Source organism: Hydra viridissima, unplaced genomic scaffold (genome assembly GCF_058129835.1).
Source record: "Hydra viridissima isolate aposymbiotic clone 2 unplaced genomic scaffold, HvirCarnegie_v1 scaffold_11, whole genome shotgun sequence".
Classification (NCBI taxonomy): Eukaryota; Metazoa; Cnidaria; class Hydrozoa; order Anthoathecata; family Hydridae; genus Hydra; species Hydra viridissima.
The window spans coordinates 5626038-5642862 of record NW_028324310.1 but is presented as its reverse complement, the minus strand read 5'-3'; the positions used below and the strand labels follow the sequence as shown (position 1 = coordinate 5642862).

Genomic DNA, 16825 nt, shown 5'->3' with positions numbered 1-16825 from the left:
GAAATAAGAATACAACTTTTAAGTTTACAAAACTTGTTAAAAGTACAATATTTTGATTAAGAATATTTCATCATTTGTGAAAGTCAAGTTGTGAAGCAGCTTTTGGTTTACATTGTTTTTTATTCCTAAGCAAGTAATTCTTAGTTTCTTTCTTATCTTTTGTGGAGACTTTTTGTTGATTTTTGGTTTGCTTCAAAATTTTCTTTTCTTTTGACAAACGAATTTCATTTCTGACAGGAGTATCAGTCAAGATCCTTGTTTTTAACTGCCTACTTTTAACTTTTTTTTTTCTGGCAGATGCTTTTGGGTAAGGTTTTAAAACCTCAGGTGAGATTATAGAAGCAACACTTGTTGACACTTTGTTTAAAATACTTGTTTCAATATTTACTATAGTTATTTCAGACTCTATGTGATTAACATGTGCTGGTATCATTTCAGATTCCATGTTGTTGACAGGAGTGATAGTAACTGTATCTGGAGCAGCTCTATCTGTAACTGATGATGGTAAATATTCGTCATCTTTGAAAATTTCAGAATTGAATGGCTCAATGCCAGCTACTCTAAATCCTGTCTGTATATTAGATGGTGAGAAAGCTTTTGTATACGGTTCTCGAACTATTGAAACAATATCATAAATGGTCATTGGTCTTGGGTTTGAAACCATCCAATTATCACATGCAGAATTGTAAAACCTTTTCAATGGTCCAAAAACAGTTCTATCTAATGGCTGCAATTTATGGCTGCAATGGGGAGGAAAACTTATCATTGTAATTCCGTGTTGAATTGCAAGCTCCAAGCCTTTAACAGAAATATGACTTTCATGACTGTCGAGAAGTAACAAAACTGGAGATTCCTGAGAACAGTTTGAATATTTAACAAAATGTTTAATCCATTCTATGAAAATTTCTGAGTTCATCCAACCAGAAGGATTTGCAAATCCCACACATCCAGGAGGTCCTCCCTTAATCATGTAATCATGAAACTTTACCCTAGGAAAAATAAATAATGGAGGAATGGAATTTCCAATAGCATTAGAGGCACAACATGCAGTTACCAATGTTCCTCGTTCTGCAGATGTGATTCTTCCAACTTGTTTGCTTCCTCTACCAGCTAAAACCTTTACCGGCTTTTGAACGGTTGTTAAACCAGTTTCATCAACATTATATATACAGTTAGGATTATATTTATATCGATTTCTTACCGTTTTAAGATTTTGAAAAAACTCTCTTACAGTGTGTTTGTTAAAAGCTGTTGATCGAGCGAAGCTCGTTGCTTCAGGTGTTCGTAGAGACAACTCTGGTTGTCTTTTCATAAAACCTTGCAACCAATCAATGCCTGCAATTTTATTTTTGATCCATGATGATGGGCATATCTTATTGTTTTTTAAAGCAAATTCATATGCCAATAATCGCGTTGACCTAGTTGAAAGGCCATAGTTCATTTTTGATGCAATTAGTAAATAACTTGATAAACTTTTTTCATCTTCTGCTGTAAAAACTTGTCTATTGTTGTAGTTAGGCTTGAAAGCTTCATTTGGATTAAGCCTCTTTTTACGACAATATCTTTTTAAAGTCATTCTATCTATGTTAAACTGACGTGCTACAACATTCAGTTGTGTTCCTTCTAAAACTTTATTAACAGCTACTTTCATTGTTTCATTTGGTATAGCAACTTTATTTGTTTTTTAATTCTATTTCTAACCATTTTAAGATCTGTAAAAAAATATATCAATAAAAACATATGTTTTTAATAAATGCTAATAAAGGGTGTTTTTTTTAGAGGTATAGAACTTTAAGTTGGCATTACTGTTCAAGATGGCGACCGATTTAACAGGTGACAAGTGATTTATTCTCAGTTTGGTTTGGCAATTCATCATGAATAGACTCACGCCTGAACAACGCTTGCAAATAGTTCAATTTTATTTCGAAAATAATGGTTCTGTGCGGAATACGTATCGCGCTCTACATCCATTTTATCCTCGACAAAATCATCCATCAGAGCAGTTAATTCGATTAACCATGGAACGTTTTCGCACCACGTTTACTCTTATTGATAACTCGCATCCCCAGAGACGCCGTACGGTGCGTACAGAAGAAGCTATTGCTACTGTAGAGCGTAGCATTGCGGAAGACCCGAATGAGTCTATCCGCCATCGAGCACAGGAATTGGATCTGTGTCCATCCACTGTATGGAAGATTTTGCGGAAGGATCTTGGTATGCGTGCTTACAAAATCCAACTCGTGCAAGAATTGAAGCCAAACGATCATCAAGCAAGGCGTAGATTCGTCGAATGGGCCCAAAACGAGATTGCCGTTGTTCCCGATTTTCATAAGCGAATTTTCTTTAGCGATGAAGCGCACTTCTGGTTGAATGGTTACGTCAACAAACAAAACTGCCGCATTTGGAGTGAAGATAATCCTCAAGTGTATGTCAAAACACCGTTACATCCAGAAAAAATGACTGTTTGGTGCGCTTTATGGGCTGGTGGAATCATTGGTCCGTACTTCTTCAAAAATGATAATGGCCAGAACGTTACAGTCAATGGTGATAGGTATAGAGTCATGATTACAAACTTTTTCATTCCTGAATTGAACAACCATGATGTCCAGGAGCTGTGGTTTCAACAAGACGGCGCAACATGTCACACAGCTCGTGCCACAATCGATTTATTGAAAGACACGTTTGGTGACCGCCTAATTTCACGTTTTGGACCTGTGAATTGGCCTCTAAGATCTTGTGATTTAACACCGCTAGACTACTTTCTGTGGGGCTATGTAAAGTCATTGGTCTATGCGGATAAACCACAAACGCTTGACCATTTGGAAGACAACATTCGCCGTGTTATTGCCGATATACGGCCACAAATGTTGGAAAAAGTCATCGAAAATTGGACGTCCAGATTGGACTACATCCGAGCCAGCCGTGGCGGTCATATGCCAGAAATTATATTTAAAATGTAATGCCACAAGATTATCTTTCTAATAAAAAAAAATTCTTGTCAATCGAATAATCCATCGTTGTTTTATTGCAATTTAAAGTTCTATACCTCTAAAAAAAACACCCTTTATTTAACATAATAATATTATGTTAAATATTTTTTAATTATTATGTTAAATATTATTCTTTTGATATTATAAAATAATAGTATTATTATTACTAGCTTATAACATAAGTAGATTTAAAAAATGAAATGCTAAAAGCTATTGTTTGTTTATATATAGTTTTTTTTTAAATTATAAATACAATTCCATTCGTTTAACTGTATTGCTTATAAACAAAAACATGGGGCACTTCGTCTTCTATGGGGCACTTTGATCCTCCGATCAATGGGCCCCGCATAGTCAAAGATCAATGTACCCCAATAGGTATAGGTAACATATTGATAGCAATATCTACTGTATAAATTGCAGCCAAATAAAAATTATATATTATATTATACACCTAACACTTACAAATTTAAAATAAAATTGTTGTTAACCCATACAGACATCTAAATAAAAATATATTTGAATTATAGTACAATTTAAAAAAATCACTTTTTATGACGAAAAACAATATTTTCTTTATTTTTTTTGACGCTGATAACCTTATGAAAAAATATTACGAATAATCAATTAGGGAAGCATAATGGTTAATTAAATTTCAACCTCACTTCTAGTAAGGCAAAAATGAACGAGTAAAAGCCAAAAGATCATACTGCCCCGGCGATCAATGCGCCCCCATCTCCCCTATGTAAAAATTTTCACTCGGTTTGTTGCTAAATTTCATAAAAACATCAGAAGTATGAAATATGACAAATTTTTCTGGTACAAAGCAACCTAATTAAACTGTTTTTTCTTATTTATCAACCTCTTCGTCTTCAATTATCTGAAGATGATGATGATGATGATGATGATGATGATGATGATGATGATGATGATGATGATGATGATGATGATGATGATGATGATGATGATGATGATGATGATGATTTGCTTTGTACAAAAAAAAAAGCTTTGTACGTTATGTACATTTAGAAACAAAACGTATGAGAAGAGTTTTTTGTTTTTCGACTCACACTACAAAAGTAACGGATGTTTTTAGTATGATAAAAAGTTTCCTTGCAAAACACGACGTCAATTGGAAAAATAAACTTGGCAGTTTGTGTACAGATGGAGCACCTGCAAAGATTGGAAATACTTCTGGTTTTGAAGCATTAGTCAAGAAAGAGGTTTGAATCTCCGGCAGTTTAAGAAACTTTGTCACGAAATGGGATCTAACCATGAAGATCTGTATTACACGATATAAACCTGTCTCTTCAGGGTCCTGCCGTCACTATCGTGGATGCATCTGAAAAGCTAAAAGATTTTTTTGGTAAGCTGCCACTTTGGAAAAGGAGACTGGATATAGGTGTTACTGCGAATTTTTGTATGTTGGAAGAACTGCTGTCGCACTGTAAAGTGCAATTGGCGAGAGGTTTAAATGAAAAAGTACAAAAAGTTGTCTCAGAACATCTTGACACACTAATGAACTCTTTTGAAGGGTACTTTGTTCTGAAAGCTTTTATCAGGAGACTTGGGTGCCCCCATCTATGATTACTATCATTGATATCAATGATGAAGATCTTATTAAAGATGATTTCATTGACATGAGATTAACTAAAGCAGTATTGCGAGCTGAATTTCATGCAAAGGATGCTTGTGATTTTTTGTGTAGTTTAGGACAAGCTTACTCTATCTTTGTTAAACGAGCAATGTCTATATTAAATCATCTTACTTCTACTTATATTTGTGAGTCAGAGTTCTTAGTATTAGTGTCAATAAAAACTAAAAATCGTAACTGGCTGGACGTTAAAAACGATATGCCCCTTACGCTAAGATAATTTCTCAATTTAGTGCGCTTATTGAAAAGAAACAGCAGCAACTATCTCATTCAACAACTGCCATGCGCTAAATTTTGCTTGATACGAATAAACTAAGGTTTTTTTTCAATGTCTTTTTTTCTTTCCCTATACATTTACAATAAAGTTTGGAAGGGGTCTTTCAGATTGGTAAAATTTTGAAGGTAGTCCCTGACTTAAAAAACTTAAGAACCACAGCATAAAATACAACTTTCGAACCTAACATTAGAAATATACAATTTATCCATGAAAATGTTGCAGTGCTACATTTCACATTTAAATAGTTACCTTAAAAATTAAATATCTCGAAAAAGTAAAAAAAACATTTGAGCTGGAGTTTGTAAACATGTGATAGACTCGATTGAATCGTTTATCTCAATTAAAAAAATTCTAATCAAAATTTTAAATGTCCAACATAGATGAAATTTAGGATATTTTTTCATAAATTTCGATTTTACGAGAGAATTTGAAAGATAAGCCAATTTGAGAGAATTAAAAATATTTTTTGAAAGTGATTATTAAAAGCTATCTTTTACTACGGTACTTAAGATATATAGATGTCTGGGGGAAGTTCGATTCTTTACTGTATAAATGCTTTTATAAAAAAAACTTTTAATGGACCAATAAAGCTAGTTTTGTATAGAATGATAGAAAATTTTTTTATGAAATGATAGGGAAATATGAAAAAGTCAGTTAGAGAATACAAAATTAACTGGTATTTATCTTTAATCCACGTTTATTGATGCAAGAAAATATTGGCTAAACCAATGCTTCATTACATATAAATTTAAAGTTCATTATGAAATATTTTAAAACAGTTTTGTCTTTTATTTAACCATAAGTAGAGACCATATTTCTCACAGTGCATTCTACTGTAACCATCTGAGTAGTATCAGCAATGACTCTTAATTCCATAAACTGGTTAATGGTAAATGCTATCTGTTCGAACAGCAACTTTAAGTAAATGTGCAGGTTGATCTTACTTTGCTTTAGTCTCACTTGCAAAAAGTGATTGTTTGGTTGACCAACTCTTGAGGTTTTTATTTTTTCAAAATTTAAAAAATGTTTGCAGATTTGAGAAGTAAAAGAAAGCAGTGAAAGCTATTGTGTGTGTGTGTGTGTGTGTGTGTGTGTGTGTGTGTGTGTGTGTGTGTGTGTGTGTGTGTGTGTGTGTGTGTGTGCTAAAACAAGGTTTTTGAAGCCCCATTCAGTTGCTTTTTTTAGGATTACATTGACATATGATTTGTTCATCAATGGAATTATAACATTCTGGATCCACCTTCAAACAATTTTCACACACTGCTTCTAATACAAATTCCATTTTATATAGTCAACTATATTAGTAGCCTTTGTATTGTCATTGGCATGTAAATGCTGCCAAAATTTTTTGTATCTTTTTATTGACATAGTTGATGCAATAGGCTCAATGTCTCCTTAGCCAAAACAGTCGATTTCATTTGAATACCCAGAAATCGCTCCATTTCTTTTGCAGTTTCATTTACACTATTGTCACATGGTTGAACACTGTACAAATTTGTTTCATCAACAAGTTTTATACTAATATTATCATCCCAAAAAAGTTTGAAATATGAAATAGGGGTACATTGATCAAAATTGATTGGTGGTTGAGAAAATTAATTCTAATCGGGAATGTCATATGGAAGTGCTGCACCTATATGCCATTGATAAGTATGTTTGCTGTTAGACATTGCACATATACTTTAACAATTTATACTCAAGTTTGCATTAACATTATTGTACTCTAATTTATCAGGAAAAAATTGTAGAGTATCACCTTCTTAAGAGTTCAATATGTCCTCTCTTTCTTTCTCTGTACACTAGGATGTCCCAAAAAAAAATTTTTTTTGCATGCATGTTTTTCCCATTCCGTTTTGTCTACTGAGTTCATATGTATGACTAAAATTTTTTTTTGAAGTCAATTTCAGCTATATGTAAAATCTAAATTTCTTCATTTTTGATTAAATTTGACATTTTATAACACTATTTTAGATGCGGACCTAATAATTTTACATTTTTAATGCCCCTTACCCTAGAGGATTTGAAAACCAATGATTTTAGACTATATAAGAATCAATCCATCTGACTTTTTTTTTTGTAGAAGGTTTATTGAAGCCTGATTCACAGAAAATGTTGATAATAATGACTACTTGAACAACCTTTGTGTTTTCTGTATACTGTTTTGTTTTAGCTGGTTTTTGTTTGTTATTTTGATTTTAACAGCTAATAGTAATAACTAGAAACTTATTTTACTGAAATAAGAACTAATTTTTTCATATATAATTATGTAATAGTTATGAATATCTTCAATATACATATATTTACTTGAAAATCATAAAATGTAATTTTTTTAGGGGGAAATTAGAATTAAATTTTTTTGATATTGTTTTAGGATTAACTAATAATAAAATTAATAACTTAAATGGGTCGTACTCAAAAAAACAAAAAAAAATAAGAGTGAGAAGAGAAAGTACAGCCTGTCAACAAATCCAAGGAGGCTACTTTTTCTCTTAAAGTACACAATCAATGGGCTTCCAATAAACCAGCTGGCAACCATTGGAAATATTCTTAGATACATCCTGTTTCTAAAATCTCCCAGGTAAAACAAATAATTATTATTGTTATATGAATATACTATAAAACAATGATAAAATTTTTAAATGGTCTATTTTATGCAATACAGATTTAATCTAATATCACCCCCTCCCCTACAAGTGTTAAAAATGAGACACAATGAGGCAAAAAATTACATAAGAAAAAAAAATAGCATAATGATTAATACTTGTCTATTTTTATTTTAGATCTATAAGATTTCAATCTACTAAGTTGATAGTAGCCTGCCCTCAGAAACATGAGAACAGGGATCTGATCTGTAAAGATAGTTTCTGCAAGAATTCTGAACAAAGATGTGTTGCTCCCGCTGTAATAGACACTTGGAAGAAAGCAGGGTTTCAAGATTTTATCATCAGTGGATCCAGTGTCAGGGATAAGATACTGAAGCTCCATAATAAGTACATAAATTTATATCATCTCAAATCATTGAACTGGAACTCTAGTGAAGGCAACTTCTCTAAGATACAGACAGAGTTTTTAGAGGAGAGTAATACACTCTTTGATATTTCATTACCAAATTTTGAACAAAAAGTAAATCAGGATTGTTTTCGTTCTAAGAATGCCAAAGATGAGGATATTCAGTTCTATCTAGATCAAAAAGGAGAGCGAAACATATATATTACAGAAGAAATTGATGAAGTATTACAAAATTCAGTTGAAAATAAAAATATTAAGCTCAAGAGGATGGAGGAGGCAATAGGTAAAGGTAGAACCACAATGAATGCAGAAAAATCCAATGACCTTGAGGTTTCTTTGCATTCATCTGAAAATGAATCTGAATCGGAACCAAGTTTAGATTCTTTAGATGATGAAGATTTACCTAATAGACTCAGTCATTCTACTTAATCTAAGATAATAATAAGTATAAGTGCTGAAGATCTGGTTGACTATACTGCTGCAGTTTCCGCCCGATACAGAGTAGGTATACGACCACAAACCTCCACAGTAGCTGCTATTTGCAATAAAGCTGGTGTGAATCTAGAAGATATTATTCTATCAAGAAGTACAGTTCATAGAAAGAGATTCCAAAAAATAGAGGCAGTAGGAGATAAACTCAGACAAGAAGTTATAACTACTCTGAAAGGAAAAAAGCTATGTGTTCATTTTGATGGAAAACGGGTGAAACAGATTAAAGAAAATCTGAAAATAACTGTTTCTGTAGAAAGAATAGCAGTGAGTGTTACATCCCCTGATATGGATGACACAGATGACGTACTGCTAGGTGTTGTTCAGACAGCAAGTTCCAAAGGTAGTGACCAGGCTGTAGCAATTTCGAATCTGCTAGAATACTTCAACATTGTTGATCAAATATTTGCTGCTTGCTGTGACACTACAGCATCTAATATTGATATTGGTTGCTGGTATGCAAAGACACAACTGGTACTTGACTGAGCAGTTGGTGCTGCTATCTCTGGCTGATGAAGATGTAGAGCAGGAAGTGAAGAAAAAGATGTTGGACAGATTAGTTCAGTATGACGTTCCTGACAAGTTTAAAACTGGAAAACTTAAGCTACCCGTCATATCAGAGTCCACTGAGCTTTGGGAATTGGTAGGTCCAGAAAGTTGGCTTCTGTTGAAAATTGCTGAAGTCCCTGATGGTGAAGTAGAACTGTGGAGGAAGGAAAAAGCCTTGAAGTTATTAGATTTATTCAAAAAACTTGTTATAAATTTGACTTGCGTTAACTATTGTGCAGAAAGGAACATACGCCTTATTCAGGACTTTGTAGGTGGATACAAATCTGACATTATGCAACAAAATTTAATGCTGGTGGCAAGTGACAATAGAAAGAAGCTTAAAAAGTTTCTTTCTAAATCCCAGGTTTAAAATATATATTTTATTATTCCTAAAATACATATTTTTTTAAACATTTTTGTATTTTTAGTAAGAAAATGTGTAAAATTTTGGTTTTTAACAAAAATTGGAATTTTACATATAGCTAAAATTGATTTCCGAAAATGTTTTTTTATATATATTTACTATCAGGGGACATAAGAGAATGGGAAAAAACTGCGTGCACATTGAAATTTAAAAAAAAGTGAAAATTTGGGACATCCTACTGTACACTCTTCCTGCTCTAAACTATTTATTTTTAAAATTTAAAATCAATATCATTATTATGCATATTACAGAAAATACTAAAGTTTTTGAGTTAAGCTATTTCAATTTTGTTATACCTATTGAATAATAGATCATTACTTAAAACTATAAACATTTTTAAAAATTTCTAAGCATAATATATTGACAAAACTATGTTTCTTAAAACTTCATTTGATATATCAAAACAATTTATACATGTAGATAACTCAAATTCAAGTTTCTCGCCATTTCACTATGGTTTCTGAGACGCGATTTTTTGGCATAATTAATAACTTCAATTTAAAGATATATATATATATATATATATATATATATATATATATATATATATATATATATATATATATATATATATATATATATATATATATATATATATGTATATGTATATATATATTTAATATATAAATATATTTTATTTATATCTATTGTAAAAAATATCATTAGATGAATTCATAATTAAAAAATCAGTTAAATTTTAACTAAATTTTATTATCCAATGTAATTAAATCTAAATAGTTAACGGAAATTAAGTACAGGTAAAGGGATCTCAAAATGTTAGGTGTTTTTAAAGATTTTGTTAAGCCCCAAATATTTGAGCATATAATTTGTTTTTACTTTTGAGAGTTGAAATAATACTCCTGCTAGATCGCCAAAAAATTTTAGTTGTTTTTAATACAATTTTCATATGCCTTTAGATAAATATTTAGGACATGCGTTTTTCGTTAGGGACCTCAGAATGTTAGGTTTAATAATAGGTAGTATTGTTGCCAATATTGCTTAGTTTATGATGAATTTCTGCATATATTACTTATTTTCAATGCTGAATATATTTTTAAATGTTTTGTTCACTTATCTTTTATACTTTTTGCATTCCACTACACAATGCTAGGTTGAGGGGCCTCAAAACGCTAGGTTAATGAAAGCTAATTAACATATAAAAAAAAAAGTTGTTTGCATTCAGTTTCTTCTCGACATTATGAAATGAATATTCTGCTTATAGTTTCGTCACAAAACCTCATTCAAAACACACTTTAGTGTGTTTTTTTTTGTTTGCTTTTGAAAAAATGATTAAATTAAACTAAAGTGCGTTTACTAAAGTGCGTTTACTAAAGTAAAGTGCAAGTACAAAAGTGTGTTTTGATATTCCTTTCAGTACAGAATAAATAAGAAATGGGAAAGTTCTTTAGAACCAACAAGCAAATCAAGATGCAATGTTCTAAGAGATGTCATAATGATGAAAAGTAAGCAGTTAGAGGAAGCTGTTAAGTGGTGCCAAATCAACAATAAACATGGTTGGGCCACAATCAATTCAGGAAAATTTCCACTAATTAAGGATCTTAGAACAATTAATAAACGAATTGATGGTGTCATTGTAACTGGAAACGAGAAGGAATATTGTTCAATTTTTACTAAAGATGAAGAAGAGTCGTTAGTCTCTTATATAAGAAACAAGAATAGGTAATATCTACACATAATTGAGAAATGAAAATTTATAAACTGTAATAAAATCCTGGTTTTTTAATATTGTTCATTAAGAAAACTAAACTTATATTATTTAGTTTTCTTGTATTATTATTTCAATGATATATTTAGGTGCCTACAAGGTTTGAACAGGTTGGAGTTGACAAGGATAATGTTGAATGTTTTGAAAGTAAGAAAGCAAGCCTGTAGAAACCTTCGTTGACGTCAGATCACTAAGCTATCACCAAATGCTCAACGAGCACTCCGAACAAAGAAGCTTAGCAAGTCTTTTTGGAAGCGTTGGAATGCAAAATATCAAAAGTAAATAACCAAAAAGAGACAAGGAACTGTATCCATAAATCTTGCCCTTAACTGCACAAAAGCAATGGCATGTAAACAGCTCAACAAATTAGCTGAAGAACTTATAGAATGTAATACTTTCATTGATGCAAATCAATTAGAAACAGGTGTATGGCAGGGATATATAGATACCACTAGAATTTACAATCACGATGAAACCCTCCAGTTTATAAAAAAAAATGATAAAAAGCAATAACTTTAGTTTGTTATATAGTTTTTGATTTGGTACCTAAAAACGTGAGGTGCAGCACCTCAAAATGCTAGGTATTTAAAAAAGCGATTTTAAGAAAATTGGACTTATTCTGCGCACGCATCTTTTTATTCTGCGCACGCATCATTTTATTCTGCGCACGCATCTTTTTATTCTGCGCACGCATCTTTTTATTCTGCGCACGCATCTTTTTAGCACTGTTTTTAGAGTCTTAAGGCAACATTTCTGATAAGGTTCTGCAAACTTATTTTTAGAAGGGATTGAAATATTTAAAATTATTTAAAAAAAATAAGTTTATTGCTTACAGACTATTTTCAACGTCTTCATAATTTAGATTATTTTGTAAGGATTATTTGTAATATTTTTTTGTTAATGATTTAACATTATATTCTTTAATCAGATTATTCAACACTTTTAGAATTTAGTTAAAAAAATCGAGTTCTATGTTGGTTAAATTCAAACCTGACATTCTGAGGTCCCACTGCATTCTGAGGTCCTTTTACTTGTACTCGTCGGAAATTGCATCGTCATAGTCCTCATCGCTTTCTCTTCCTTCTTCGCTTTCGCTATGTTGATGTTGCGAGGTATTAAATGGCATTTCTGTTAGTAAACTTATTACCTCAGAAGGAAGAGGTAACTTAAGATGATTCTGAATTCTTCTATGTAAGTTAATACTGGGTATGATAGGATCTGAGGTATCTAAGGCTCTATGAAAAATATGTTCTAAATTTTTTTCTCTGCTGGTTTTACGAGCAAGAAATTGTTTATCATGTTTAATAACTTTATGTTTGGCTTCAGACTCTTCTTCAACAAAATGACCTATTGGTAGTACTGTATTTTCTAGAATTTGTCTACCATTTATTAAAACTTTATGTACAGTCGCAGGCATCGGATACCAAGGATATTTAGACATAAAATGTTTTGCCGGATAAAAACAATATTTTTCAAATTTATCTAAATTAATTTGATACTGGGAAGAAAGACCATCTCGGCTATAATTTCGTTAGTATTAATGGATTCAATGCGCTGAAAAATCACTTCTTGCAATTGTACAAAACGTTTCACTGTATGCTCTAACAAATTCTTTAATGGTATTTTGTGTAATGATATCGGAAATTGATATACCATTTGGTCTACATGCTGATTTACATTTCCAAATCTCTTTGTAATCTGGATACATTTTACAATTTTTAATAACTCCTTGTTTAATGTTTTGATACTGTTATTTACTTAAATTAGAATCCAAAATTAACTCTAATGCTTCTTCGGCTGTATAACGTACTGTTTCTTTTTTTGGTGAAAATATAGTTTTTTTGATTTTAGTTGGCCGAGATGGAGTTGTGTTCAATTCTTTTAGAAACAATGCTAAATAACGTTTCTTTTGCTGACGTGCAGCCATACCTGCTGCTTGTAATTTAAGCGATGTTTCGTATAAATATCCCGGCATAACTCTGATGCTTCCAATCTCTTGGCCCGATCCGTTTTTTCGGTATATCATAACCTTGGTCGTCCAGAAGATGTTGATGGAGTTGATTGAGTTGAAGATGTTGATGGAATTGCATCATCAGTAAATATAATTTCTCTTTTCAACCAATCTGAATTTTTACTTTTAAATCGGCATATTGTTCTTTGACAATCTGACCATTTTCGTTCAAAAGAATTGCACAAACGACATATTTTCTTTTGAATATTATTGCTAATAACTATTGTTTCATCATTTCCAACTATTTGAATGACGTGCTCAAAAACATTGGACTTTTTCTCATTTATATCTTTCTTTTCCAGCCTTACATTAAATAAGTCCTCGTATTTGAAATGAAACATCACGGCAAAAAAACAAATATATTTTTAGTTGGGGCAAATAGGGGCAAGTTTTGAAAACTGGAATATATTCCTGAACATTACCAAAGTTCAATCGTGTAAAAATAATTTTGGAGAAATACGTAGATTTTTTTAAAAGTCAAATCAAAGTTTTGAAAAATGTCAAGGAAAAAAAATTTCTATACACGCGCTTATTTCTTTTATTTAATCAATATAATAATGCAGTATTTTAATTTAATTGAATAATTTTAAAAAGTATATACTTGTATAAAAGTAATTTTCTTTACAGCAATCAAAAATGTTAATTATTTCAAAAGTTATGTATTATTAAATTCACAGCTCACTTTACGCTAACTCACTGCAAACTAAGCTGAGATTAAATATATTCTCAACTTGAGTGCATGTTAAAAACAAACTAGGCAATTAATTTAAAAATAGACCTCGTTTATTATCACTTTGATGGGTTTACTTTAAGGTACAAAATAAAAAAAATCTTTTTTAGAACTTAAAAAAAATGGGTTTCTGCCAAAAAATCGGGTCTCAGAAACCATAGTGCATTTACATGTGTTGATATTACAAAATACTGTTAAAAGGTTGGCGAAGAAAAATATAAAAGATATAAAAATGTTAATGAATCCATATAAACAAGGTTTATATGGATGCATTAACATTAATTTCTTCAGTAACTCCCTATACTGCAGGTGACAGCAGTAACCCCTTTATATTCTAACTGAAAAAATATATATATATCAGATTTTATTTTTTTCAAGTCATAAGAATATATTAAGAATAGACTTTTATTTAGATTAAAAAGTCTCTCATTTTTCAGATTTCTTTAAAAGCAATACTAAATTTTATAAATTCTTTTTACTATAAAATATAAAAAAATATTATGAAAATATTATTTACTTTTTAAGTAAAAAATCATTGTAATTTAATATTATTTAAAAAAGGGCACTCTATTTACAAAAAAGTTGTGAGTTTATTGCCATTTTTTTGTTGTTTTGAGTAATTGTGCGTCTGTTGAAACTAGACAACTAAATAGATAAATTTTTCCTAAATCTAAAAGAATTTTCAATACTATTTTTTAATGACACTCATTAAACGTGTTAGTCGATACTTTTAGTTAATTCTAAAACATATCAAAAGTTCTAAAATAACTGTGCCCATAGAACTGAGACGACATATAAAACTTTTTAAATAGGAGAAAAACATTGTAATGGTTTCAAATATGACAAATATTTTTTTTTATAAACCTTTTCTCAGCCACACGAAAAAAACAACCAAATAAATTACTTTGATAAATTCTGCAGGAAGAGTGCCGCTCGGAAAGCTCCCCTCCCCTTTGTAGATCCATCAAAGTAAGTTACCCCAGGCCTTGTTCATCTTTTGGACGGGCCTTACTCTAGACTCAAGACTTACCTTCTATAAATGTAAAAAAAAACCAAACAAGAACTTTTAATTTACATATGTAGCAAAAAAAAATAATTGTTTTTATTACGTTTACTTTTTTTTTCCAAATTTAAAACGTTCTATCATCTTGTATATATATCTTGTGTATTTCAGATAAACAAGTATAAAATTATTAAAAAAACGGCTCTAAAGTAAGATAAAATGATAAAAGTTTATTTTATGAATGAAGTTCAGCCCAATTACTGCAAACCCATTTTCCTTAAAATAAATAGTTGAAGACATCCTGCCTACCTTTTGACAATATTGAAAAAACTTATTCATTATTCATTTTTTAACTTTTCAAAACATGGCTTTGAAAAATATTTATAAGGCATTATGGAACCCATTATCTTACAAAAGTCTTTCGCAAACCACAGCTCAGATCATCTTTTAATGCATGGAGAAAGAAAAAAACATGCTTAAAAAAAGGCTTTCCTCAAGCTGCGCCTCAATCGATGCTCTCATTCACGTAATTGAAGTCATTTATCTTTCTTTTTTCTTTTCTTTTTCTTATAAGTAATTAATCAGAGATTATTTAAAAAAATTATATTCAAAGCTTTAAAAAGTTCTGTTTTTTTTTATATAAAGTTCTGCTTTTAGATGACTAAAAACTTTTATTTGAAATTAGTTGAGCTTTGACATAAAAATATATAACTTGAATTATTTTAATTAATCATCAGCAATCATCATATTGATAGGTGCTAATATTTCATTTGAATGGAATCTCAGCAATTATTAATGTGATGGTTGCTGAGATTCCATTAATCATTGGAGTGTCCAAAATAAGAGAGTTACAACAATACTACTTAGTTTTCATAATTGAAGCATTTTCTTAACACCAGTTAATAAAGTAAGAAAATAAATTAATAAATTAATAAGAAAATAAAATAATAAAAAAATAAAGTAATAAGAAAATAAGTTAATTAGAAAAAACGAAATAAAATTTCTTGATTAGAGACCAGCCAAATTAACGGCAAAAAAAAAAAAGAAAAAAGGAAGCTACAAAAAACACAGAAACGAAATGATACTATCTTATAAGAACTTCTTGATAAGAATGTGACATTTTGTTGCTGTGCTTTTTGTGGTTTTCCTTTTTTTTTTTCTTTCTTTTTGTTTTTTGTTTTGTTTTTTGTTTTTTTTTTTTGCCGTGATTTCGGTTGGTCCCTAATCTTGATGTAACAAATAGTTGCTAAGTTGTGTAACTATTTGTATTTCTTGTATGTGTGCTAAAAGCAAGACATGAAGCCATCTTTTTAAAACTTTCACATATTTTATTTGTAATTTTGTTTAATTAAACTTTTAAAAAAATATGAAAAGACAAGCTAAAAATTGGATCTTTATGAATATTACAATAAGTAAATGCGGGTGTAAGTAAAAAGGGTCGGGTGACGCTTAAATGTTCGCCCGTTTTTTATCAATGTCAATGGAAAATGGTTTATACCCAGGTTTTTTTAGATGAATTTTTTAACAGTTTTTTTTTCCGTTCAAGTTAATTTCAATAAATGGCGACCAGGAAAAGATCCCTTTTTTTTATAAAATTACTTTGTATGATATAGCGATGTTTTAATAACTGTAATATAAAAACTTTTAAATCAAGTGTTATTAAATACAACTAAAAGTTTTTTTTACTAAAAATTGTTTGAGATCATAGGTAATGTAGGTGGTTTATCTAGTTTTTTTAAAAATTATTTTGTTTATCGTAATCGCAACCTGTATGTACAGAACTGTTGTCAAATTAAATTATCTATTTCAATCTACTAAACCAGCTCTAACACTTATAGTTATTCAATATATTTTCCTAGTCCTAAAGATAATAAAGAGGTATATCTAAATAATATATACCTCTACAATCTACTCTCTACTTAAATTGTGTGTGTATTTTTAGTATTTTTACTTTATTTTACCTTCC

At 30.4% G+C, this 16825-nt stretch overlaps 2 protein-coding genes across 3 annotated transcripts in view; one reads left to right on the top strand and one right to left on the bottom strand.

Annotated features, from left to right (window-relative positions):
- LOC145187652 (uncharacterized) overlaps nt 1-16825 on the bottom strand; it is a 171854-nt gene that overhangs the window by 149536 nt on the left and 5493 nt on the right. The gene's annotated exons all lie outside the window — the stretch shown is intronic.
- On the top strand, nt 10628-13108 carry LOC149881872 (uncharacterized). Of its 2 annotated transcripts, XR_016445048.1 has the most exons (3): nt 10628-11069; nt 11205-11985; nt 12967-13108. XR_016445048.1 is itself a non-coding variant. In XM_090066930.1 (2 exons), exons 1-2 carry the CDS (start codon nt 10843-10845, stop codon nt 11293-11295), a joined length of 318 nt encoding a protein of 105 aa, XP_089923056.1. In that variant the 5' UTR covers nt 10628-10842; the 3' UTR covers nt 11296-12045. The 2 variants fall into 2 exon arrangements, 1 of the variants encoding a protein (XP_089923056.1); XM_090066930.1 differs by lacking the exon at nt 12967-13108 and having other exon boundaries at nt 11205-12045.